At 43.0% G+C, this 26,908-nt stretch overlaps 1 protein-coding gene across 16 annotated transcripts in view; it reads left to right on the forward strand.

The window, feature by feature from the left end:
- Window positions 1–26,908, forward strand: part of RGS6 (regulator of G protein signaling 6) — a 658,535-nt gene that overhangs the window by 557,067 nt on the left and 74,560 nt on the right. For all 16 annotated transcript variants that reach the window (XM_077122927.1, XM_077122919.1, XM_077122920.1 and 13 more), the window contains 6 exons: window positions 6,453–6,517; window positions 10,068–10,144; window positions 12,640–12,721; window positions 13,538–13,612; window positions 15,691–15,789; window positions 16,856–16,917. In XM_077122927.1, the coding sequence (XP_076979042.1) occupies window positions 6,453–6,517; window positions 10,068–10,144; window positions 12,640–12,721; window positions 13,538–13,612; window positions 15,691–15,789; window positions 16,856–16,917 (460 nt within the window). The remainder of the gene's footprint in view (window positions 1–6,452; window positions 6,518–10,067; window positions 10,145–12,639; window positions 12,722–13,537; window positions 13,613–15,690; window positions 15,790–16,855; window positions 16,918–26,908) is intronic.

Consider the following 26,908-nt stretch of genomic DNA (forward strand, 5'->3'; position numbering starts at 1 on the left):
TTTGCTAGATGGTCTGTGCCAGAAGGGCAGCTGCAGCTGCAAAAAGAGTATATGTGTGGGGGGAGGGTATACAGCTGGGTGGTGCTCTGGGGAGCACCTGCATGTGCAACAAACTACAACATCTGACTGCACAGTTGAGGGAGGGAAAATCAGTGATGGGGAGTCTTCCTGGAGATGAAATGTGAGTGTGTGATTGCCTAGTAAGACAGCTATGCTTGCTCCATTTTTCCAAATGTGGAGGATGGCACTTGTGCTGAGGGTATGGCAACGGATTGCCAGCTCAGCTGTCAACAGGCATCCACCTGGGCCCCCATAAGTCTGTGCTACACCCTAAATGAAGTGATAAGTGGATCTAGCAAGGTTTCCAGTTCAGAAAGGGGGCTGCATCTGAACACTCAGAAAGCAAGTGCTTCGGGGGTTGAAATATGGCTCTTGAAAGCCCAACTTGGAATTCAAATAATTATACCTCCTCCATTCCATGCAGCAGCCCTATGTCCCTGTGATGCACAAATCAATATTTTTCCAGGTAACTGAGAGGGCAGGACTATGGTGGGACCAGATAACTGGACCAAAGTCATATTCAATATTTATTTGAATATAAATTCATAGGAGCATCAGGACTTCCTCTACTGAGCCCAAAAGGGGGTTATTTCCCTTTCTCTGAAAGTTGTCTCCATTTCATCACTTTGTTTGTGCAGCATGAACAGGGATAGAAATTACAGTTTATTTTAATCTGCCATTGAAGCAAAATTATCATTTTGAATTCCTGTGCCATAATCTGTGGCAAATCAGATGGAGAATTCAAGGTGTGGGATGCAGATGTTCTCACCTGTGTTTCCCAAACAATTTAGTCAGAGATTCCGTAACTTTTTACCAATTCAGCACACTGGGCTCCAGGATCAGCCACTCTGGTGGCTGTGCAGCCTTGGCAAGTTACTATTCTCTGTGCCACAGAGGCTTCATGTTAAAATCAGAATAATAATAGTACTCGTCTCCTAGTGTGGTTGCGTGAGGATAAAATGAAATGAGGCATGTAAAGTTTGGTGTATGGCACATAGTCAAGAGTCAACAGAAACTGTGGTAGTAGCTAGTATTATTTTCACCAAGGTGCTGCCTGCTATCATTGCCAGTCTGGGGTGGTGGCTGATATTATTACTATTGTATTAGTGGTTGATTAGTGTTACTGAGGTGGTGCTTATGATGCCCTTTCTCAGCCTAGAGAAGTCTAAGACCTGACCTCTCCTTTCAGAGAGCAGCCCAGGTAATGTAATGCCCAGATACATCCCAGATAGGTAGAACAGATTATTGAAAAGTATTGACAAAGTCCCTTGAGGGATGGGAGAAAAAATATGGAGCTATTTAACTTAACCACTGGGGAAACCCCTAATACTGTCTCAAACATTAGGGACTCCCAAGTCAGTAGGCCAAGCCCTTGATCTTGAGGCTTGCTCTTGTGAAGCATATTTATAAAGCAGAGAAGCTAAGCCTATCCATGGTTATGCTCAAGAATTACTTCTAGAGGACCTCTTTTGTTGCTCAGCTGTGGCCTCTCTCTCTCTCTAAAACTAACTATTCAAGTAAAATCACTGCCCTCCCCAATATGTGGGACACAACATCCAAGGGTGAAAATCTCCTGGAAACATGGAATATGACTTCAAGGGGTGAGCCTGCCCTGACACCATAGGATTGAAAATGCCTTCCTAACCAAAATGGGAGAAAGAGCTGTTACAAATAAGGTATCAGTGGCTGAGAGAGTTCAAATAGAGTCAAGAGACTACTCTGAAAGCTACTCTTAAGCAAGCTTCAGCTAGATATTGCTATTTATCATGGCTTGCCAAACCCCAATCAAACCATCCTGCCAACCCAGGACTTTATCTGAGATTCTACAAAGGTTCCATGCACTATAATTACTTTCCAGAAACCTACAACCTCTACATGGGTTCCTAGACCAGATAAGTCCTGAAACCCAAAGGGGTCAGCCTCTCTAGAACATCATCTAATTCCATCCCCTTATCCCATATTATCAACATGAAAAAGTTAGAATGGGCATAGCTGAAATACCATAAAGACTGGAGAAAGCTCAAAGGAGAAGGTGGAGTTATAGCAGAGAAGATAGGATTTAACAAATGAGTATGACTGCTGAATCATTATAGTGACATTTCTTTTAGTCTCCGGTGTCTTGGAGCTGCCAGAAGGAAAAATCTAAAGTTGTGGAACTAGAACCCAGACCAAACTCTGAAATCTGTTCTATAACTAATTGTTGCAGTGTGCTTTGAAATTTATTACTTTTTTCTGTATGTTATTTTTCACAATAAAAATTTCTTTAAAAATTTAAAAACAAACAAAATCAACAGCCCAGGGTACCAGGGAACCAAGACTATCACACACCAGACAACTAGAGGGCAACTTAATCTAGTATAAGACGGGTTCCTAGTATAACCTGCTAGTGGATTAAGTACAGAGCTTTGTTAAGGAGGGAAGGATATGAAACTGAAGCTGCGACTTCAGATTAACTGTGATTTGAATTGATGAAGAACTTGGAAGTTTCATTCATTCAACAAACATTTACCGATCACCTACTCTGGGCCAGTGACTCTGTCACAGATGCAAATAAGATCACAATTTTGCCCCCAACCACTCCAGGCTGGGGGAGGTAGCAGGAAGGGAGGAAGAAGACATGGGGAAGAGTCTGAGCTGAGCATTCAAAGGTTTTATGTTCACAAAGAATGAGTGAGAGGTTGAATAGGTCAGAAGGGGTAGTTTATTAAAAGGCTTTGGTAATCAAGAAGAGAAATTTAGAAAGGATTTAGCAATTTTAGAGACCCACTGTGGGTCGCCAACCATAGAGAGTGAATGAAATATTTCCTTATCTGTAAAATGGGGATGATCTCATAACACCTCATAGGGTTATTATGAGGATTGAGCAAGTGGACATACAGAATTTCCTTACAATGGTGACTGATAGACAATGAGCTCTATATAAGTAGTAGCTACTACTATGGCAATTTTCCTAGTACCTAAAATAGTTCTTGGCATATAGGAGGCACAAAAAAGATTTATAAATGAGTGAAATGAATGAGAATATGGGGTACTCAGTGAATGTCTTGGTGTAAAGAGCTCTGAACTAAACCTGAATTCTAATTCCAGCTCTGCCACTAACTAGCTCCTTGATTTGTATCTATCATTTCATTTCTCTGGGCCTTTCATTTTCTCATCTGAAATGAGGAATCAACTTGATGGTTTCCAGGGTTATGTTCAGTGCTAATATCCTCTTGCTCTGAAAACTAATCAGAGAGTATGAGAGAAATAGGAAAATAAGTGACTATATGTTCCCTAGGTTAGGAGCCTGGACTAAACAATGATGCCACTAACGAAGACAGAAAATCTGGAATGGGAGTCAGTTTCTTAAGTACACATGGAATAGGATGGTACATTCAATGTATATTTTTAAAAATTTTAATTTCACCTATAATACATGAATCCATTCACTTTATAAAAGTTTTAAATGGGTTCCATTTTTGTGAGCTTGAGATGGCAGTGGGTCATGCAGGTGAGATGTCAGTGAGGTTGGAATGCCAATTGTTTTGAGAACAAGGAGACAAAGACTTGAGAGTCATCTATAAAGAGAGCTGGTTGCAGTGGAAAGTCCCCAGCCCAGGGTATAGACAGGGAAAGATGGAGAGCCCAGGAAGTAGCCTCAGGGAATACTTCCAGGAGGCCTGAAAGGGCCAGTGGGGGAAAAAGTAGAGAAACAAAGAAGGAGCTTATGAGCATAGTGGGGACACAGGAAAGTGCATTGGAAAGGGCACCAGGGAAGCAGGAAGGAAAGAATTCCAGAAGTAGGAAGCTGCCCTGCCCCCAGTTCTAAGGACCACCAAGACCTACTGGCAGTTAGAGGAAGGGGTTGGGGGGCAGGACTAAGCAATGACCCTCTTCAGCTAATGCAATAATTCAGCACATAGCCCCCCAGGTTCTGGAAGGAAATGGGTATTCCTGAAACCTTACAAAATCAACAAGTATATTTCTAAGTAAAGTTAATTCAGCTCATAACTAATAGGTTCAGATATTTTTCAGTGAGAAATTAAACAGCCAAGAAAAATCAGCATCTGAGCTGAAAGCAAACCTCCCAGCTGTCCTCTTGTAGTACTGGCTGCAGTTACTGGTGGTCATTTAAGTTGGCTCAAGCTCTGTTGAGGGCACAGTGGTAGTGCAGCAAGCTCCAGAGAAGGTCTGTACCAAGATGGTGCTCACACAAGAACTACATCCTGCCTCCTGAATTATGGCAAACCCTCTCATAAAGGTTGACATTGGTCTCAGGGAAGCAGCTGAAAGCTTGTTACCAGCACCTGGTTGCTGGGAGTTGCATAAGCTTTGCATTCCATGAACGGTACTTTATCTCAACAACCTGGCTTGCCCACTTTGACCCGAATGGGTTGGAAATTTCTCAGGTTGATGCTGTCTGAATAAAGCTCATAGTCCAAGTTGGTATTTGCCTTTTTTTACTTTGGGCCAATAAAAAATATTTCCAGGGCAGCATTGTCAAAGCAGCTGTCATGTCTTCATTCATTCAAAGAGGTGGGGGAATGAAGGCCACGTCTGAGGAAGAATGCCCTGACAGTGAGGGCCAGGGAGCTGCTCCCAGGTCAGCGAGACCAGACCTGGTGGGCCTGATGGCATACTAGGCTTCCTGCTTCTAGGTGTCCCAGTTCCATAGGCTGCTTAACTGGTGGCCCCGGGGACCGAAGGAGGTACCTTGTGATAGAGCAGAAGTTATCATACATAACAGAGACATGTAGTTGCTCGGCTCATTGAAAAAGTTGATAGGTAGAGGATCTTAAAAATACTTAATACCTTAAATACTTATTTTAATGTAAGACACACAAAGGAACATTCATTTGACAGCCTTTTGAGATAGAACAAAAGACGTCTCTTTTATTATGGGTCCCAATGATTTAAATTTCTTTCTTGAATAAGCCATACTCAAAATATACCCTTGAGTTTTGGTGTCTTTAAAGTACATCAAGAATTTAAAGATATTTTTGAAGCCACCTTTTTGTAGACTCCTTCTAGGTTCTTATGATTCTTTCCCCAGGTTTTTCAGTTGTTTCACCCACACCAAATTCATCAGCAATTGTTTTAGCAGACTCATCTTTATCAAGTTGTTCCAAAGCATTCAACTGGGTTTTCAGGGAAACAATAGCCCTCTCTCTTTTTGCATTAATTTCATTGGTTTGTGTACTATTTCATGAACTTATATTGTTCAAATATCAAGTGCGTCTGACAATCACAACTCACTCTCGTCAGCCTACAATTCATTGGTACGAGCAGAAGTGCAGGTGTACCAGACAGTAGGCTGCCAGCTACAAGCCTTCTTGATGTCATAGGCACCTGTCAATCAATTTTTCAGAACAAATGGAGAGGTTGGTTAATCCAACAAGAAGTTGGCTAGAGCTCTCCTAGTGCCATTAAGTCATCAAACAAGACGGTCATAGATCCTCTCTGATCTTCCCTCTCAGTCATTGTGTTTTTCTTTCATATCATTCATCCATTTTCCCCAGATCATTCTATTTGGCACTAGAGAAGGAGAGTTACTGACGAAGAAGAGGTAGGGAAATGGAGGCCACATTTGAGGAAGAATGTCCTGGCAGCTGAAGGCCAAGAACCTTTTTATCCTGGGCTGAGAGAGCTCTGACGTCCTCCCTTTCCACTATCCATTCACTCCACCTGTGGCAGCCAGGCTCTGTTGCTAAGTGTAGGCATTCAAAACTGAGTAGGGCACAGAGTCAGGCCTCAAGGAGCCCCCAATCTTACAAAGGGAACAGTGCAGTAAACAATTACAGTGCAATGTAGTGAGGTTCCCTGGTTGAAGTATGTATAGGTGCTATCTGGAACTCTGAGCCAGACCTTGCAAGCTTACTAGGAGACTGCCAGGTAGAGGGCAAGAAGAGAAAATAAGGGCAGGCATCCCATGCAGAGGACACATGAAGAGGAGTAGAGCTGAACAGGATTTGATTTTGTCACAATGCCTGAAGTGAAGGAAGAGGTGAGGACAATGAGCAAAATCAGGGTCGTAAAAACCACACTTGCCCTGCTAAGGAGCTCAGCCTTTCTTCTGAGGCCACTGAGGATTCAGTGCAGGCTTGAAGACAGGGGAGCATTGGGGTCAGATGTGTGGAAGGGCACTCAGAGTGGAGGACGCTTGGGGTGAAGCAGGGCAGGGGGGAAAGGGGGAGTTGTCAGGATTGGAAGATGGGATCCTCATCTGACCCTGGCCTGCAGAAGGATTCCTGGCTCCCACATGGAAACTATTTTTCACAGCACATTGATGGGCACGTGGTAGGTACTGTATGGGTGGATAAATGGAAGGGTGAGCAGATGGACAGATGGATGGATGGATTTGTGGTTCTGCTACACTGCTGTTTTTGTGCATGTTGTAATTTCTCTTCCCTCAGCCATCTATCTCTGTAAGAGGACAATGCAAAACAAAGCAAGGCTGGAATTGGCAGATTATGAAGCAGTAAGTATGATTACTTCCCTTGCTAGACCTGCAAGGAGGTTAAAACATATCTGTAGCTCTGGATAAGCTTGTATTTTCCCTTTTTCTTCTCCCTCCAATTCCTTTCAGATAGTAGAAGGGAGGTCTACTCTACCTCTCCTCTGTTCTCAGCCCCTCTTACCATCACAAGGAAATTGCATCATTATGTAAAGACCTCCCAAACTCAACAATTAGAAAACGAACAACTCAATTTAGAAATGGGCAAAGGACTTGGACACTTCATGAAACAGGACATAAAGATGTCACATAGGCATATGAAACAATGTTCAACATCATTAGCCATAAAGAAATGCAGATTAAATCCATGATGAGACATTGTTACTAACCAATTAGAATGGCTAAAATAAAAAGTATTAAGAATACCAAAATGTGGGGAAGAATGTGGAGCAACTGAATTCTCAAATATTGCTGGTGATAACAAAAAATGGTACAGCCACACTGGAAAAATGGTTTGGCAGTTTCTTAGTTAAATATATACCTACCATATAACCAAATAGTTCTACCCCTGGATACATATCCTGATAAATCAGAACTTACGTTTACACGAACGCCTATACATGAATGTTCATAGCAGCTTTATTTCTGATAGCCAAAAGCTGGAAGCAACCCAAATGCCCTTCAACAGGTGAATGGTTAAACAAACGCTGGTATACTCATGTAATGGAATACTACTCAGCAGTGAAAAAGGAATGCACACTATGCTGAGTGAAGGAAGTCATTCTCAAAAGGTTATAACCTATATGACATTCTTGTAAAGACAAAAGGCAAAACTATCATGACAGAAAACAGATCAGTTTTTGCCAGGAGATATGGTTGGAAGGAAAATGTGATTACAAAGGGATAATTAGAGGGAGTTTTTTTAGGTGATGGAATTGTTACTTATTCTGACCCTGGTGGTGATTAGATGAATCTGTACATGTGTTAAAATCCATAGAACCATACACGAAAGGGAAAAAATAGTCAAATTTATTATATGGTAATTTTTAAAGTAAAAATTTTAAATTACATATTTATTCCCACTCACCTCTCCTTGGCAGCAGAAGCAGAATGTAAGGACAGGATTCGATCCAGAAGATAGCATAAGATATATGACATCTGAGGCATATACCTTCCCAGCTTTCTTACCCTCTTCCTCCTCCTTCCTTCACAAAATATGATTCCTTATAAAACTTAGAAACCCCACCATTCCCATGTAACAGATCCAGAAACCAAAGCACAGAGAAATTTAAGACTCATAGATAATTATTTAAAATTTTTAATTTTTAGCTACAGAATCTTTTTCCCTAAACCAAACTGCATATGGGTCCCAGAGAATCATGGAAATTGGTTAAATATACAATTAAATATACAATTCCTCTTCTCTCTCCCAGCACACCCTCCAGTGGAGGTGCTGCTGAGCTGTGAAATGACTGGCAGCTATGGAAGGAGAGGGGAAAGAAAATCCTATTTTGGATAACCCAGCATTAACAGAACCCACCTTCCAAATGCCCCACCATTTTAGCTTCCTCTGCCTTCCAAAACAAGCGTGAGCCCCTGCTCTGCCAGACCTCTTGTGTCTGCTCTTAGGTACCTGTGCCCAAGCCTTCCAACACACCTGGGTCATCACTGCCCTTTCCACAGCCCAAGGGAGAATGTGCATGCCACCTGAGAGCAGGTGTGTGTGTGGTCCTCCACCCCCTTTCACGTAGGGCCTGTGAACGGTGACAACAGCAGGGAAGGATGCAATACGAGAGTCAGTGCAGAGCCCTGGGGCCTGGCTAAGGCTTGCTCACCTGTGGGAGTCACTACACGTAAATATGTTTAGAACATTATGATTTTTCCAAGCAGACCCTGTGATGGTTGGTCTGTGGCTCTGAGCAGCCTGGGTACCCTGTCCTGCCGTCTTTGTCCTCATGCCCCACCCTGCTTTCAGAAATGTGATTTTACCCTTTGTATGACCAATGCAAAGACCTTCAGCTTCGGTATGACTGTGTCACTTCTGTAGCATCGCCCAGAGGAAAGGCCCGGACAGCAGAAGCATGTGGTCCCTCCAGCCTGTGTTTCTCTTCTCCGAATGGTCCATGTTTTAGAGAAGGTCCTAGATTGGAGACAAAATTACATTGATCCCTGGTGTATTTTATCCACTTTTCTCTTCTCATGGAAAATAATGTTCTGCTTCGGTATTTGTAAATAAGGTGGCATTAAAATATTCTTTCAGGTTGAAATTCTTTATAAAAACGGTTAGAAACTAAAAAAAACCCTTTGTTTTCAAAATGCACGTATTTCGTTATTTTTTTTCTGAGTGCAAAAGTAACATTCTCTTTGTAAAATCAAAAAGTCTAAGAGCAAAGAAAGGAGAGAAATTAACCTCCAAATCCTCCTACCTTTAGAGGTAATCACTAAGCTTTTCCCTGTGCATGCAATTCTTTTCTTTATAAAAAAAAAAAAAAGAGAAGAAAAGAAATCATGTCATAAGCATTATTATCTAAGCTGCTTCTTTCCCCAGCCATGTACTGTAGTTGTCTGGAGAGTCTTTAATAATAATCTACATTATCATTTTTAATGGCTGCCTAGTGTTCTTTGGTCAGACTGTATCATAATGTATATAACTACTTCCCAATTGATTGGCATTTAGACATTGCGATTTTACTTCCTGTGAACTGTGAAAGAATCAGAGGGACCGTACATCAAGCCTTGGTAATAACTGTGAGTTCACGTGTGGTGCTCTTCAATTCAAGCTCCTTTATATTAATAATCCACTAATGAGAGTAATCAATTAGGTGTTGGCATGAGCTCCATGAAAATACATAACATAATGTGTACTCTGGCCTTGTATTCCATCAGAATTAGGCGGCTCATTAAGAGACCTGTCAAACTCCCTTCCTCACCAGCCAACTGTTCCACCAGGGAAGTCTACAGACTTAGAGAAGATACTTCTCCCCTTTCTCTCTAAAGTCCACCCTGGGCACCTTTTCTTTCTCTCCACTGTTGGGTTTTCCTTTCATGGATACTCCTCTTTGTCCACTTCTGAATCCTGACTTCCAGAAGGCACTAAAGCCAGGTCCTTTTTGTTCTCCTTCCCTGAGAGCTTCCCAGCTTCCAGCTGGAAGATGAGTCCTGAGAAATCCATCCTTGGTTTTACTCTCTGAGATGCCCAACAGGGTCAAGGACTCCTGTGTCCCTCCCCCAAATCCTGCCTGAAATAGTCACAAACCATCCTCCTAACTTCCAGTGGCCTTTATGCAGAGTGCAATGTGAGTTGGGTTCTTGTAAAACACTCAAGAAGAAAGGAATCAGGTGAACCATAGAGACTTCAGATTTAGTGGGTGTGTAAATGAATATTAATCAGCTCTGTATAGCAGGATCTGGTGCAAACTCAAATTGGGTTCACGTCCAGTGAATGTAAAGTGGGTACTGCTCTTTTGTTGGGAGTAACCGGAATAGATGGCTGCCATGTAATGAGCATAGCATCGATGTTTAATGTTTAATTACGATGATTAATGCCTTTTTGTTGATTTTCATTTCTCACTAGGAAAACTTAGCAAGACTCCAGAGGGCCTTTGCAAGAAAGTGGGAATTCATCTTTATGCAAGCAGAAGCACAAGTGAAGTAGGTGAACTTAACAGAGACCTTTGCAGAGAGAAAAAAGACTCTGAAATGCGCAGGGGGTGTGCACAACAGGATTGCTCAAGCAGAGTTCCCCTCCACGTCGGTCAGCCCTGGTCTGTCATTTTCATCTCTCATGAGAGCACCTGAGTGGAAATCAAGATCAGGGTGGATAAATTCCATCCCTGTAACTAATACCTCTCTAAAACAATTTAAATGCTTCAACGGGCAATGGGGATCCTCCCAAATGTGGAACTCTAAGACGGTGTTTCTATTTCCCAGAGAGATTTCCATTTAGTCTTCTGTGCTCAGAAGCTGAAAAAATAAAAGTCATCAGGCCCACTAACTTACCCTTAGGTCTACAGACTTCTCTTTCATAGGAAAACTTGTTGGAATTCTAAGGAGCCCAGCAAATATACCCCTCTTTCTCCACCGGAGAAAGGATTTAGAACCAAAAAGAAAATAAGATACTAGACAGAGCTGGTATAAAATGTTACATTACTTGCCTGCTATGTCAGAGACCTGAGTTCCATTCCCGGAGCTTGCCCATGCCAAAAAAAAAAAAAAGGCAGATTATAATCTAGCTAGATTATAAAATTTGGCTTTGGAACTGTGGCCATAGATCTTTGCCCTTGAATTAGACCTGTTCATCCGGTCAAAGCTGGGTATCCTCAGGCCACCGACCAGGGCAGAGCTGACCCCTGTAAGTTCACTGCATGCAGATAACAGAGGTCCTGGGGGAGGAGGGTGTGTGTGCAGAAAGGACTGACCTGAACTTTATCAATTTATTCTTTCAAATCTACTAAAATAAATTGTTACTTTTCCTCCCCTAAAGGAGAAGAGATGAAAGGGGAAGAAAAGTTAAAAATGTTCTTTCCTCATTTTCCCCCTTCCTGGGATTACAATGGAAATTACTTTCTCTTTAAGGAAACATGAGGAGTGAGGAATAAATGTCTACCACCCTATAAAGATCCTTTTAATTCTGGGAATTGGAACTCTCAGGTCAGGTTCTCCTTTATCCTCTGTAGTGATGGTCTCTGGTTAACCAAGACTATGAACAGGAGAACTGGGAGAGAGGAGGGAGTGGGAAAGGATTGCTGAGCTGGGAGAATGCAAATACCTTTTCCCTGGGACAGTGGTCCATCCAAGCAGAGCCCCTGTGGGTCTCCAGCAGACCCATTTCTCACTCTGCAAGCAATATTGCAACCTGGTGCCTAGAGCTAGGTCTCCAGCTGCATGGGTGAGGATAAGCCATGGGTGTGTCTAACTCAGAAATGTCCTGAGAGGTCATCTGGTCCAGTGGCTTCCTCGGTGCCAATCTCTGCCCTTGCCCTACTTGGGATGCCAGCTGCCCACCGACCATCCAGGTGCTCCCAGAAGCCTCTGATGGAAGTGGGCACAGGTGCTGGGTTCTGAGCTGTGGCAGGAAAAGGCCTGTGACACCTGAGGAAGCTGAAGGTGGGAGGGTCAGTGAGTGGGTGGAGAAGAGGCTAGGACTCGACTGAGGCCAAATTGTGCCTGGGAACCCAAAAGCCACTGGGAAGCAAAGAGGAGTATAATTTGTACTTTCAAAATCAAACAGCATCACATGTTATATAAAGAGAGAAAATTGTCACTTCATACCTATACGGTATTTCTTGATTAATGTTTTTTATTAACGCTGTGATTACATTATAATTGTGGACCATTTAAGTACATGGTAATAATCACAAAAATCACAGGGTGATTATGGGTTTATTTCAGCCCAGGAAACTAAAGTGCTCCCAGGAGAGCAGAGAACCAGAAGTTACATGGCAATTAACACAAGTTACTTTTTACTTAGTGAGATAATGTGAAGTCATACATGCTTTTTTAAAAAGCCTCTTATCTATGATGCTGATGGAAACATAAAGAATCTGTCTTTGTCACCTGTCATTTCCCCCTTGCAATTTGCACCTCCCCCAGCTGAGGCAGGTGATATTTGCCTTCTGGATTTTGTCACACATGAAGGCCGCTGCTCTGCTTTACAAAGCCAGATGGTTTAAGTGACTTTTACAATACATAATTGCAGCGTTTTGAAGACAATTCTCTGACTCGGATTCTAAAGCAAATTTGAGGATGGAACATCATAGGCCCATGGTTGTTTCCATTCCTATGATTTGAATATGATATGCAACATCTACTTTGACAGGTACTGATGTTGTTGGATAAGTCAGGTCTCAATAAATCAAACCTGAATAATTCCAACAAGATAGATGCATTCTTGTTCCTCCCTTAAGCTCACCATGTTCTTTGCATGCACACAGTAATTTGTAGATCGGGACTAAAATGAGTTTTCTTATCCACGTGTGGACTTTCAGAGTTTCCTGGAGAGGTTGTACACCTCTATTTCACAGCTCTGCAGAGAGCAGAGACCACACCAGTGCTACATGCCTTGTGTTCACTTAGCTCCCAGGGGCAAGGGACAGAGGGGAAAACCGACTACAAAAGCCTCTGATTTCCTTTCTTTACTCATTCAGGATTGATCGGAAAAAGGACAAAACAGAAAGGAAGATTTTGGATAGTCAAGAACGAGCCTTTTGGGATGTCCACAGGCCAGTGGTGAGAAAACTTTGCTTGCTTCTCCCGATTTTTGAACTTTCCCATTTCCTTCTCTTGAAAGAAAAGACTCTCTTTAGCCACCAGGTGTCTCATTCTTACAAAAATTGCTAAACTGTGTGGAATAGGCTTTGCCATTCATTCATGTAATTTCAATAGATTTTCTGGAATCTATGTCAGCTCCACCTTTTATAAATATCCATTCATGAAAATATGGAACTGGAAATGAGGGGAGCCTGTAGGAATTTCACCTGGGGAGCTTTGAGCCCCAAAAGTTTGCACTCCCCAAGAAATTTCCATTTATTCTGTTGTTCAGCTCTAAAGCTTAAAATATTCTCTCTCAAAGATTTCTGACTTCAGATTATTAAAACAAATCTTGCACTTCCCTCATGAAATGGAACTACAATTGAATAAACTATTTCTGCTTTCCTAAAAACTGATTGAAAACAAAATAATGAAAAAATAGCTTAGTAGCCCAATGTTTGAGACTTTTTAGATAGTTGCACAAGTGAAATAATAAATGCAGTGAATAAAGTGATCTTTTCACTTTAAATAATAAGCTGTACACTATACCCTCTACATATCATTAAATAGTATATATATATGAGGTAAGTTTTTCTATTTCATATGCCGACTCCATGAAGGAACACATTTTGAAGTTGAAACATCTTTGTAAAAAAAAAAAAAATCATAAATGGTGTGATGAAAATCATGCATTATTTGTAATGCAAGAGATAAAGATTGGTCTGAGGGTGTCAGACTAAATTGGAAGGGTAATTTTCACTTGGTAATTTATATGAGGATTCCTTTTTTTCTCAGCCAGGCTGCGTGAACACCACAGAAATGGATATCAGAAAATGCCGACGTCTGAAAAATCCACAGAAAGTTAAAAAGGTTTGCTAGTTTAGTGGAATTAAAAACGTCGTGTAAATAGCACTTCCATTTCTGGTGCTGTTGAAACAATAATCTGCTATTTGTAATTCTATTTCAAATTTCAAAACATTTCACCTTTTGAAACCATTGTGTTCATTCATTCTAGAAATATTTGTGGAGTGGCTGATATGTCCTAAGTTAAGCATTGCACGTGCTTCTCGGCTAAGTGGCAAGTCCTGGTGGGCCCACTTTCCTGTGGGGGATAATACCAACCAATAGGCAACCATAGCCTGAGAGTTAGGAGATGATAAAGGAGCACGTTAGGGGGATGATAAAGCAGCAGCCAAGATAAAAGCAAGGTCAAGCGTGCTGAGACCTGAAGGGCCTATAGTCGTTGGTTGGGGGGGAGGGATGGGGTGCAAGGTGGAGAGAAAACCAAAGGAACAAAATAAATCACACAGGTGAAAGCAAGCTTGACACTTTGGAGCAAGTGAAAGTCTTTTTATATGGCTAGATCCAAACTCAAATTTTCATCTTGCCCAACTATGAGGGACCCAATGATCATTTGTGTTTCATTGTTTTGGAAGGGACAGTGGCCAAGGCACACCCATGCATCCACTCAGACCGCCCCACGATTTGTACACCCCACCCTCTCCACAGCACCAAAGGCCTTACTGTAAAGAACAGGGCTGCCCCCATGTTAATTTCAAAAGGTTAGCAATGTATTCTGAAGCATCCCTCATTTCTTAGGAAAACTAATTATGGATCTCTCTCTATATGTGTGCATTTTGTGTGTGTGTGTGTTTATATGTGTATGTATGTCTACATATATATTTCTTAAAACTTCCTAAATCTATTTATATACTTTGTTCTTCACTGAGGTAATAATGCCCATTGTACTATACTTCATAATATTAATCTTATAGTGTCTTTACTTAATCTTTAATTCTAATTCTAATATGCCAGAATTTCATGGAGCACACATCCATCCCATCTTAACCCTTTTAGATTTTATAGATTTCAACCATATATTGCATACCCTTAAGGTTTTTGTTTTATTCCAAAGTAAAGCTTTTCTTCAGCCACTAACAGAAAAGACAAGCTTGAAAAGTAGCTGTGGGCATGTAGAGAAATTGAGATGAGAAAAGTGTTCAACGTAAAAGGAAAAAAATCCAAAACTGCCATCACAATTTTGCACCAGTTGGGCATATTATCTACTGACCAACAGAAAATCTAGAGGGATCTTTTGTGCATCATCTTCAGTAGTCCTTCTTGGACTTTCTTGTACCTCAGAATCATCTGCATTCAATAAAAATGTGGATGTCCAAGCCCCACCCACAAAGATTCAGACTCAGTAGGTCTGGGATGGGGTTCGACAATGTGCATCTTTCCCAAGCACCCCCGAGATGATTCTTTGTGGATTTTCTATGGACCACATTTTGAGAAATACTGATATACAAGGAGGCAGTTTTCAGCTCAATGAAAGGAAGGATTGTTCTGATAGTGGTAACCCAAAGATGGGATGAGCTGTCTCAAAAGGCACAGTTCCCAATCTTTGGGAAAATTCAAGCAGAGGCGTGTCTGCATTGTCTGGATGCTATAGGAAGTATCCCAAGCCCCAGATGAGTGGTTGAACTAGATGAGTGGTTTTATCCACCAGGGTTCTGCAGTGGGCGCATATGACTGTGAGAATTGGCAAGTTCAGATTCCATAGGGCCAACCGTGAGTTGGAAACTCCCATGAAAGTTTCAATGAATTTCCCAGGAGAAGCTGGCTGGCTGAAGTAGATATAGAAATTCTTCTTTCTGACTGCTAAAATCATCAATTCTCCCTTTAAGGCCTTCAACTGATTGAAGGAGATTTCTCTCATTGCTGAAGGTTATCTCCTTTGTTGATTGTAGATGTAATCAGCCATAGATGCAGTCAACTGACAAATGATTTAAATCCATGAAGTACACTCACAATAACAAGCAGACCAGTGCTTCTTTGACCAAGCAACTGGACTTCATAACCTAGCCAAGTTGATACATGAACTTCACCATCACGGTGGTTCAATTCTAAGGGTATGTGATTCTATATTCTTGCTTCTTCTTCTCTAGTCAGTATATGGCGTAACTGAAGAGTCCCAGCCTCAAAGCCCCATCCACATACCCGCCCAGCCAATCAGAAAAACCACAAAAGAGGACATCCGGAAACAGGTGAATGAATTGACTATTGCACTCCCAGGAGAAATGGCCAGTTTGAAAACCCTTTGAAAGTTTACTTCTGAAGTCCGAGTGAGCTCTGAGTTCCTGGAAATCACAGGAGAAACCAACTGTGGTTGACTTGAACTTCTGAGTGTTGTGTGTGAATAAGCCATAGAAGATTAGGAGTAAAACTTCTCTACCAAGTTCCTCCAGCAGTTATTCGTGCAGGACAAAAATGAATGACCCCAGGTCCACACCACAGGATGACTGCTACAGTGGAGTCTCCCATGGACTGCTATTGGAGCTTACAGGAGGAAAAGACACAAGTCTGAGGGTCCTTAAAATTATAATGCAGTTCCCAAGTAATCCAGCTCAGGGCACCCTACTTAGTTCTATGATTCAAAAGGAAAGTTTAAGAAAAAGAAAGTCCCCTCACAATACCATTTCAGAATTATTTGGTTCAACGATGAGGAAGTTGGTCCAGGCCAGCATATGATGGCTAATTATGTAACTTGTGTTCAATTGGTGATGATACTGGTAATGATGTAAATTTAGGACCTACTTTTTACATTATGCTCTACTGACTTCTGCAGGGGGTGGGGGGAGGGACCCAAAGGAGTAAACTTTTAGGTGCCTACCCATGACAAGTTTATTATTGGGTGGGGAAGAGAAGATAAATACATGTGCTGATTCTACCCAAGTATTCCAAGCATATGGGTGCATGAAAGGTAAACAGAAGAAAGGTCATGTGGAATTGGTCAAAACTGATATTTACAGTGCACATATTACCTGCTCATACTGTGGCTGACATCTGTAGACCATATCCTGCAGTCACTTTGGGGAATAAAGATCTAAACTGTAACACAGTACCAGACAGCATATGATCTAAGGCTGTAGAGTATGAAACTAAAGTGTTCTAGGAATTTCCAAATGGGCAAAGTGGTATAAGCTGGAGGGTTGGAGAAATCTTCCCAGAGGGGATGTTTGAATCTTGGTAGAAATATAGGATTTGGGTCCATGGTAAAGGGAAAAAAGAATTCTATTTTAATCTTAAAATTCCTGTTCTCTCTTTCCCCAGATAACATTTTTGAATGCGCAGATTGACAGACATTGTTTAAAAATGTCCAAAGTGGCCGAAAGGTATGTGTCCTGGCGATAGAATTGCCTCTTTCTTCTAATTTAACAGAGATGAAAGGTTTCATGGTTATGGTTAGCAAGTGTCTGCCACAGCAAGAGTCAGGCTGTAGTCATTCCTAAAACTGATAAGTAAAAATCTACAGGCCCTGTGTGAGTTTAACTAAGATAACAGACACCTCCCTTGAGTGATGCCAAGAAATGTCGTCTAGCTAAAGCTTTTCAGGGAATGGCCACGGGACCTTGTCAATCAAGGGAGAATGTCCTTAAAAGCCACATAATGCACTTTTGCCTGCAGCCTCTTGATTAATTCAAACGGAATTGCTCCCTTTCCAGCTATAAAATGCCCAGATTCACTTTATAAGGCGAAATTATATATGCCCTTTGAGGTGCTGGCCACATAAACAGCGAGCAGACTGGATCATCAGGAAGTTTTCCACCGCCACACATCATCAACCGCTGAACTGCATCGAATCAACTATAAAGACAATATTTGGCACCTCCTGCCCCAGCTTCTGCAGGAGCATTTGTGCTACAGTCTGCACCAGTGGCTGGTTCCACTCAGTTAACTTGCAGGAGACTCAATTTTATCAACTAAATGGTGTGTTCTTGAACACTTCAGTGAAGAGAGGAGGCCACCTGGGGTATCTTTATGGAACAAATAATCAGGCAGCCCAAAACTGAACATTTGCTCATCCATATGCTATCGTTAAAGTGATTGCTAATATCCGAAGGAATCAAGGGCTTAAGGCAGGTCTTAGCACTTATTGGCCGTCAAAGCAAACTGGATCCTTTAAGCCCAGCTCACACAGGGATCAACCCGTGAGCCAATCTCACCTGGCCCCTGGGTTGATCCACATCTTCCTTTGAAGTAATTAACAACAAATTGAGGCTAAGAAAAATCCATCCCCAAGACAAAAAGCCTGAAATAGCACTCTGCCTTCAGGGGACTGAGCCATCATCCCTTGGATTGGGCTCATACAGTTTGGTTGACATTTTGTTTCTAGTCCAGGATTTCTCAGCCCCGGCATTGTTGACATTTGGGCCAGAATTCTTTGTTGTAGGGGGCCGTCCTGTGCATTGTAGCATATTTAGCAGCATCCATGGCCTCTCCCGGCTGGATGCCCACTGCCCCCTGCCACCCCAGCTGTGAGAATCACTGCAACTTCTATTTTCCCTAATATAAATGCTTCGGAATGCTGGTGGCTGCAGCTCAGCTTATTCTTTAGATAGCAACTTTTCTGGATATGCAGTTTCAGGTGACTTGGTAAACAGTCACCTCACACTTTCCCTTTCATTATATGGGGATTCTGGCTGGAGTACCAGACTCTAAAGTGCTTTTTAGGTCTCATTGTGGTCACCTGTTCCCCTAAGAGTGCCTGGAGTGAAGTAGCCTGGGATGGATGGCCTCAGTTCTGTGGGTGCCAGAGCCTGAGGCCCTATGGGTTTGGTGCTGACAGTGCTGGTATCTGGTCTGTTCTGTGCAGGGTACCTTAGATTCTGCAGGATGCTGTCTCTAATCCTGGGGGACAGTGTATGTGGCAGCATCTTTCTTTGGGTCTAGTTGCTCAGATCCAATGGTTCTGCATATGCTTGCTAATCCGGGAGTGATCGTTAAAAACGGAGATTTCCAAACCCCCGTCCCAGAGATTTAGATTCAGTGATTCTGGGACAGAGCAGAGGAACCTGCATTTTGAATAGGCTGCACATGGCCTGCTTGGGTTTCTGAGGATCTGATGCCACCATCACCTGCTACTCAGACTGACCCGAGAGCTCCCACCAGAAGGGTCCTCCAGCTTCGTCTCATCTTTGGGGTGTGGGGAAAGAGCCTAAACTAGTCAGCATGAGGCGGGTCATACTGCACAGAGGCCCCGAGGCAGAGGAGGGAGGAAGTCACGGCTGAGGGGAGCCAGGGCTAGTCCTGTCCTTTGTTGGTGTGCCTGCTGTCAGGGAGGGTCCCCACCTGGTCCCGTCTGGTGATGCTTGAGAGAATGCTCACACAGAAGGGGTTATTCCAACTGACTCCTCACTCCCTAGCGTGTGGCTTTCATGAGTCACAGCCCAGCAAAGGATGGATTTTATTCTGAGCAGCAATAACTGGCAACTTTTCAATGTGACACAAGGGTTTTTCATTAGAGCCACAAGGAAACTCCAGATAGAGAGGAGGAGGGAGAGGAGACGAGTGTTAGCAGGAGATAAAGCAGCCTGCAACCTGGGTCTGTCAGGGCTCTGTGGGGGTGGGACGGCGAGGTGGGGCTGGCAGCTACCCTTTGGTGCTTCTGCTCTGCTCGCCAGAGGTGAAAGCTGATCTCATCTCAGGTGGGCGCAGTTTTCTCTGGGCTCCAGGTGATAACTGTTAATTAGCTGGAAGCCTTCAGGCAAAGGACCTCACTCCCCTGAGAAAAAGGCAGCAGTCTTTTTGTTTGTTTGTTTTGTGTTTTTCCACTTAGTTCCCAGAGAACTGATAGGGAATGGGGTGGGGGTGAAAATGAAGGTCCAGTTCTAAAAAGGCAGGAGTCAGGGTTGGGGCAGAGGTTGTAGCAGGCCTAGCCAGGGGAGGGAAGGAATAGGAAACTGGCACCTTAACGGGTTAGAGCAGAACAGTTTATGAGGTGGATCTGGAGCCAAGTACTGGGGCTTGAATCCTGCCTCAGCCATTTTCTGTGCGACCTTGGGTAAGTTACTGCATCTCTCTGTTTCCACTTCTTTAAAGGGGAGATAGCAATGGTTCTTAACTTGTAGAGTTAGAGTTAATCCATGGCAAATGCTGAGCCAGTCCTTGGCACTTAGAATGCATGCAATGAATACATGTGATTTTTGTGGTTTTCAGCATGGTGCTGGAATCCCAGGGCATGGAACAGAATGAACTGGGAGTATGCTGCTCTAAGGAACAAAAGGCAGGCCAGGGAGTGAGGTTGGCCCTGCAGATGGCACTTTTGTGCTAATGCAATTCTTTCCACCCATTTTTCTCTCCTCTTCGTAGACTTCCACACAGAGACCCCCACAGCTGCCTAAGCCTGGCTGTTGGCGCTCACAATCTTTTTAGCTCTCCTCCACTGCCTCCTCAGGCACCACTAATCTGGTGCCTTCGGGAAAAGAGGAGTCTCGTACGAAGAGGTTGACTCTTCTGCAGAGATTTTCTCAGGTTATACCAGTTTCAAATATTCTGTCCCATCATCCCCATGATTGCTTAGAGATCCCTAGAATGCCATCATTATGGCAGTCAAACTACATTTCCCAGGCTGCCTTTTGCACCCAGAAGCAGGACAACAGCCCATCTGAGAAGGTTTAGAAAATATGGTCCATGCACACGCAAGTGAATTCTCCAGATAAACAGCACTTAGCACCTTAAGTGTTTATTTTAACTACTGTAAATGAAAACCTTTCTTAAATATGGGGCATGTACTTTCCTTCTTAAAGAAGGGATACTAGTTTCAGTTAGTTTTTTCTGGATGACCCATGGTCAGGATTCCTATACTCTGCTTTATAACTCTTATCAGGGGATCAGGATTTTATAAATTGCCCCCTCCCTGGATGGCCTCAGGCTATTATGTCCTTTGAGTCCCTGTTTCTGTTTTCAGTTGTTGGATGTTTTTCTGATTTCCTATCAACATGCTCATCTCAAGTAGCCCGCCATCTCTAACCAACCCCCATTTCTGATCTACAGCAGACGAGGTATATCAATGAGCTACCGCTGTATAACAAAGCACCTGCAAAACTCAGTGGATTCAAATAATAGGCATTTACTGTCACTCACATGTCAGTGTGCCAACTGGCTCCATTGGGTACATGCATGTGTCTGGATGCAGCTGTTGGTTGAGCAGGTAGCTCTGCTGATCTTGGCCGGGCTGTCTCACATGTTTGGCTTCAGCTAGCTATTGGCTGGTTCAGATGGGACAGATGGGACTCAGATGGGACAACTGGGCTCTCCTTCACATGATCTCTCATCTTCTAGCAGGATGGTATAAGCTTGTTCACAGCAGACTAGCAGGATTCTAAGAGAGAGAGAGCAGAAGTGCACAAGGCCTCTTGGAACTGGTACTCTGTCACCTGGGCTGCATTTTATTGGCCAAAGCAGTTCAGAGGCCAGCACAGATTCAAGGGCTGGGGTGGTGGGGGTGGGGGGGTAGCTAGAGTCCACCTGTTAATGGGACATGCTGCAAAATCATACAGCAGAGGAGTGGATATAAGTGAAAAGTTGGAGACTGTTTTGCAATTGATCTGCTACATCAGGCAATCAGAGAATCAAGCTCATTAGCTTTGAGCCTAAAGCAAAAGCAGAGTGTTCTCCGTGAGCCATCTTCTTCCAAATAATGGATAATGAGCCCTGGGGCATGGAATTTATTTCATCTGCAGACTCTATTCAGAGACCCTTTTGGTTACTTATTCTCACCTACGTTCTCTGGATAGTTGACATTTCCAAATAAATGGGGTCTTACTCTTCTTTGGGACGCTGCCCTCCTGGGATTCTCTTTTATTCACCCACACCTTCCAGCCCTTTGACCAACCAACTTTGAGAATGCAAGAATCTGCACATTTTGTTTCCAAATTGGCTGGAAAGTTTCTACGTCTTGTTACCTTTCCCAGGAGCATTCCCCCATCAGTAGTGCTGCTCCACGCCACAGTCGCTGCAGGCACCCACAATGCCCACACGAGGAGAGAGCAAGTTGTTCAATTTTACGTCTGCTTCTATACTCTGCTCATCCTTACCGTATTATCAGGAGCCATGTGTGTGTCACAGCTGACTGCTGGATTGATTTTTTTTTTTTATCATCTTGCTTGCCCATCACTGAGATCACTGCAGCTCCCTGAAATTGGATGCTGGCTCCTTCTCTGCGTCCTGACCCTCAGCAATCATGAAATGTAATTAATGAAACGAGATAAGACAGCCAGGGACAGGACACCCTGAGGGTCTATTAAAAACCTGCTAGGGTGATAGTCAGTCAGGTGAACTTAACATCTAATGATCGCTTCAGGGGAGGAAAAAAGGGGGCAAAGAGGTCATTACAACTTTGCTTTTATGTGACTCATAAAAACACACCCCGGAGTTATTGCTTCTCCTTTCTCCCAGCCCATCTTAAGTGACAACAAAACAAAACAAAACCCAGAGATAATATTATAGCCAGGGTGATTGTATCCAGACCAAGATCTGGAATCTGTAGTGTGGGGAGAAAAGGGACCTCAAGGCCTATCCTGCTATATTTTCTTTTTGAGAAAATTCACTTGCATGTGCCTTCTTTCATCCCCAATTACCCTGTGAAATATTTCTTCTCTAGTCACCTGCAATTCAATTCTTTTTTTTTTTTTTCTCTCTTCCCCACCTTCTCCAACCTGGAAAAAAAAATTTTATATTAATTACAATGTGAGCCAAACGTTCTTCTTTTCTCTCTGCAGTGCTGGTCTACTTTTCAATTTTCCTTTCTAATCAGATTCTCTTCCAATCCAGTTCCCTTTTGTGTATCATAGTTTAAAAACTGCATATCCCAAAGGTGAGGATGCAAACATACTCTCCTATTCAACCCCATTTCACATTCAGTTTCTGGGTTTCCTTCTCATTTAGAGGCCCTGATTTCACAATGAGTCCTTTAGCACATTTTTATTGTATTTCTAAAGTAGGAATGATGGTAACCATCCCACAATGCTTTAAATGCTATGCTTTCCTCTTGAATAATAGTTTCCCGTAGTCATAAGCCACATTTCACCATCCCCTTCCCAGGCGCCTAGCAGGTATCTTCATCTTCTTCCCCGCCAGTTCTATAAACCAAATTCCATACATGCCCTTCGTCTTAGAATTCTTTCCTAGGCACCTGCCCTATTTTATTTTTTTGCTACACGCCATGCAATTCGTAGCAAAATTCTGAGCCCTTTTTGTTTATAAAGGGAGTGAGGATGAATCTGAAACATTTTTGTCAGACTTTTGCAAGTGACTAGAGTAAAAGTTCTCTAGTTCCTTTTATTATATCCTATTTCAGCAGATTTATCAAAAGTAGAACCTAAGTTGGGAAAATTGGGAAGGTTTTGTATTAATAACCCTGCCCCATGACTGGTTAATGTAGTTAGAAACTGGGGGCTTGATGTTAACCCACAGTCCATCTTCCTGAGATTCGGAAAGCTGTTTGTTATGCAATGACACCAATAGGTGCTGAAAAATTATTTGGTAAAAAAACTATTTGGTTGATTCTTGCCACTTACTATAATAGGGAGATGGGGGAGGGGGTATAGGACAAACCAGCCAGCTCTACTTTCACTCCCCAAGAACCAGTTCAAAGCCTCAGGTGATGGTGGGTAGCATGTTTACTAAAGGTTGGTATGTCTTCTAATGATGGGAGAATTTTTCATAAGATAAATCAAAACTATATACTAATCAGAAAGAATAAGAGTTGAGAAGACAAGTTTTAATGCTGTGCAATGTGAAACATTCTTCCTAATGGACTTCTAGATTTCCTAGATTTATCTTTTTTTCCATCTCCTCCCGATTTCTGTTTGTGTGCCACCGGCATCCAATCATCTGTGGACTGTTGTTGCTTCAGTGCTGGGCATGGAACAAAGCTCTTTACACACCGGACTTGTGGCTTGGCTTGCAGTTCCTCCCCTTTTGTTCTCTCTCTTTTTGCTTTCCCTATCCTAGACGACATCTTTCTGTGGTTGTTGGTATTGACCTTGGACTAAAATAGTGCTCTGTATTGACCACTGCCACCTCTTTCATTGCCGGCCTGGCCTTTTCATTGCCTTTCAGTGTCCTAAGATTCTGATCATCTTGTTCTTGGTCAACTGCAAAGAAGCCCATGTTCTGGGGAGGAGGAGTCTCTCTGACAAATGCCAAAAGTGCTGCCTAGATGAACTTGCCTTCATACTCAGATAGCCTTCATCCCCTTTTCAACTGTATTTGCTTGGTTGTCAGGTGTAAAACCCTAGCTTGAACCCAGCTCAGCAAAAAAGAGGCATAGATTGGCTCACAGAATATAAGAAAAGGCTGGAGGAAAATTCTTGACCTTTGGGAAGAGCAGAGATACCACTAAGCCTCAGGAAAAGCTGGCGCTTAGCCTCAAACACCTTCAAGTCTTCTTCATCTCTGGTCCTGTTTCACTTTCCTGGCTGGCCTCATTCTCTCCCAATCCAGACTGGATTTTTCCTGACCTGTGTTAGAAAACCTGACTGCTTCCAGACCCTGTACTTTGTAAGTACATAGCTTCTACTGCTGAATCTGGAGACACAGCATGTTAGTTCAGTTTGGGTCAGGTGTCCATTCCAGGACAAATCAACCATGGCCAAGGGGCAGGGCTTATGTAGCTCCTAAAGTAGCCTTGTGAACATGTCAGGGTGCAAAATCCAAGAAATGTCCTCTGAACCAGCTGCCCATTTGGTGACCTCCACCTTTCAGGAGCCCCATCTATTTCTTTCAGATTCCCAAAAGACATAGCACAAGGGTAAATGCTGCCAAATACACTTGCCATATTTCTGGAAGGGGCTTCTGTCTCCATTTGCGCCTCCTTTCATACCTAAGATATGGGGCTTGACAATCTCAAATCAAACCCAAAGGCCTTTTAATCTCTCTGCATTAGGCTCAGATCTTTTTCTAAGTAGCCAACTCTTTGTTTCTTTCCTCTGGTTTCACTTTGGAAGCTCCTGCTTCTGAGCGTTAAGACACCTCCAGCTCAAATGAGAGAGAGGAGGGAGCAAGAAAAATGGCAAATGGTCTGTACTTCCACTCTTTGCATTCTTTCTTCACAATCTGATGAAGCGAAGAGGTAAAGGAGGTCATTTTCTCTCTCTACCCAGTGTGGGGTATTCTTCCCCCTCCCCTCAGTCGTCTGCTACCCTAGTTGGAAGTTGACCCTCTGTGCCACTTTCTCTGGGAGGGCTCAACCCCATCTGGCAGTGGTAAGAAGCTAGGAGAGCAGTAGAGGCAGCAGAGTCTTAAAAACCCAAGCCACCGATAAGAACCCCCAAGAGAATGCATTTTTCCGTCTCCTGTCCTTTCTATGCAGCAGTGAAGGCAAATAGCACAAACGAAGGAGCATAGATTCATTCATTCACCTTGACATTGACAGTGAAAGAAAACCTGTTGGCGCCATCCCCAAGGAGTCCATGCAGGCCTTGTATATGCCTTTTATCTGCTTCCACACTCTCCTTCAGGTGACTTTATTCTCTGCCTCCTGCACAAACCCCTTTCCGACTCTCCCTGTGGTAGGCACAGTAATGGCCCTTCAGAAAGTCCACAGCCTAAACCCTGGAAGCTGTGAATATGTTATATTACAGGGGAAAGGGGAATTAAAATTTCGATAGAATTAAGGCTGCTCATGAGCTGACCTTAAAATATCAAGATTACCTGGGTGGGTTCAAGTATCCTTAAATGTGGAAGAGGGAGAAAGAAGTCAGGGTCAGAGTAATGCAGCATGAGAAAAACTCCACCAGCCATTGCTGGCATTGAAAGTGAAAGACAGCCATGAGCCCAGGAATCCAGGCAGCCTCTAGAAGCTAGAAAAGGCAAGGAAACATTCTCCCCTAGAGCCCCTAGAAAGAATGGAACCCTGATACCTTGATTTTCACCCAGGGAGTCTCATTTCAGACTTTCGTTCTCCAGAACTATAAGATAATAAATTTGTGCTGCTTTAAGCCACTGAATTTGTGGGTAATTTGTTACAGCAACCATATGGAACTAATATATCACCCCAATCTCTCCTTTTCTCTTAGAATCACAAGAGCAATTACCTATTCTTTTCCCCTTTAATGGACCTGCATCGCCAAGTATCTTGCTTATCAGGGATTCTTGTAGCCCCAAGACATGTATGCCTAATTCTGATGAGTCAATCCTTTTCACTTTTATCAACAAAATATAATATTCATGGGCGGGCCGCGATGGCTCAGCGGGCAAGAGTGCTTGCCTGCCGTGCCGGAGGACCCCGGTTCGATTCCCGGCCCCAGCCCATGTAAAAAACAAACAAACAAACAAAATATAATAAAACAAGAAAATGTTTAAAAATGTTTCCCTTTCTTCCTCCCTTCCTTCCTTCCATCCTTCCTTCCTTCTCTGTCTTTCCTTCCTTTCCTCCCTCTCTCTAAAAAAAAAAAAAAAAAAAAAAAAAAAAAAAAATATAATATTCATAATGCACATACCCATATGATTTTACACTTTCCTTTACAATGCCTCTCACTTTTAGTAATTACAACTTAATGAAATAGATTTCCCTCTTTCGGTACAATAAATTTCCCTTCCGACCAATAGCACCCTTCATTCGACACTGGCTGATTGGTTAGTTGGTTTTAGCTCAGTTGCCTTTGTTGAGATTGTCAGGCATTTCTGCAGAAGTTCTTACCCCTCACTTCCTGTGTCCCTCCGTGGTATGTTTTCCATGTCCACCTGGACCCTACTCTGAGAAGGCGGGATGTGGGAACAGGTCACAGCAACAGCTCCATTCATTCTTAATGCCTGCGACATGGCCATATCTTGTGCCTCCTATCTTGCACAGTTACATTTTCTCTTGGGTTCTGACCACATTTTCTTGAGCCAACATCACAATTAAATCTGACCAGTTTTCCACCACCCATTCCTCTGAAGATATTCTCTCTGAAGGAGACCTGGCTGTGTTTCATTACAGCCTGAGTCATCACATACCACTGCCCATTTCCTTAGTTGCTCTCTGACCTTTTAAGATTCTGCTGTCTTAGGCTGGTCAGCGGACAGTTGCTTCGTTCCCTTTCACATGGCAATGGGCAGCCTGAAAGTGCAGGTTTCTCCTGAAATTCAGCCCCTCCTGAACTGCCCCTGCTCTCCCACCACCCCAGGTGCTCATTTCAGGACTTCATCTGAGAATCACCCATTGCCACACATGACAGGGCTGGCTGATCCCTCCTTCCCAGGCTGGAGGTGTGGCCAGGCAAAGGGGCAAATGAATTGTGAACAGGGGAGGGATCTGACTTCAAACAAGTAAACAACAATAACAAAAACTAGCCCGTTTCCAAAAAATCTGAGGAAGGGCAAGAGGTGGGATGACAT

The sequence above is a fragment of the Tamandua tetradactyla genome, chromosome 12 (genome assembly GCF_023851605.1).
Source record: "Tamandua tetradactyla isolate mTamTet1 chromosome 12, mTamTet1.pri, whole genome shotgun sequence".
Taxonomy (NCBI): domain Eukaryota; kingdom Metazoa; phylum Chordata; class Mammalia; order Pilosa; family Myrmecophagidae; genus Tamandua; species Tamandua tetradactyla.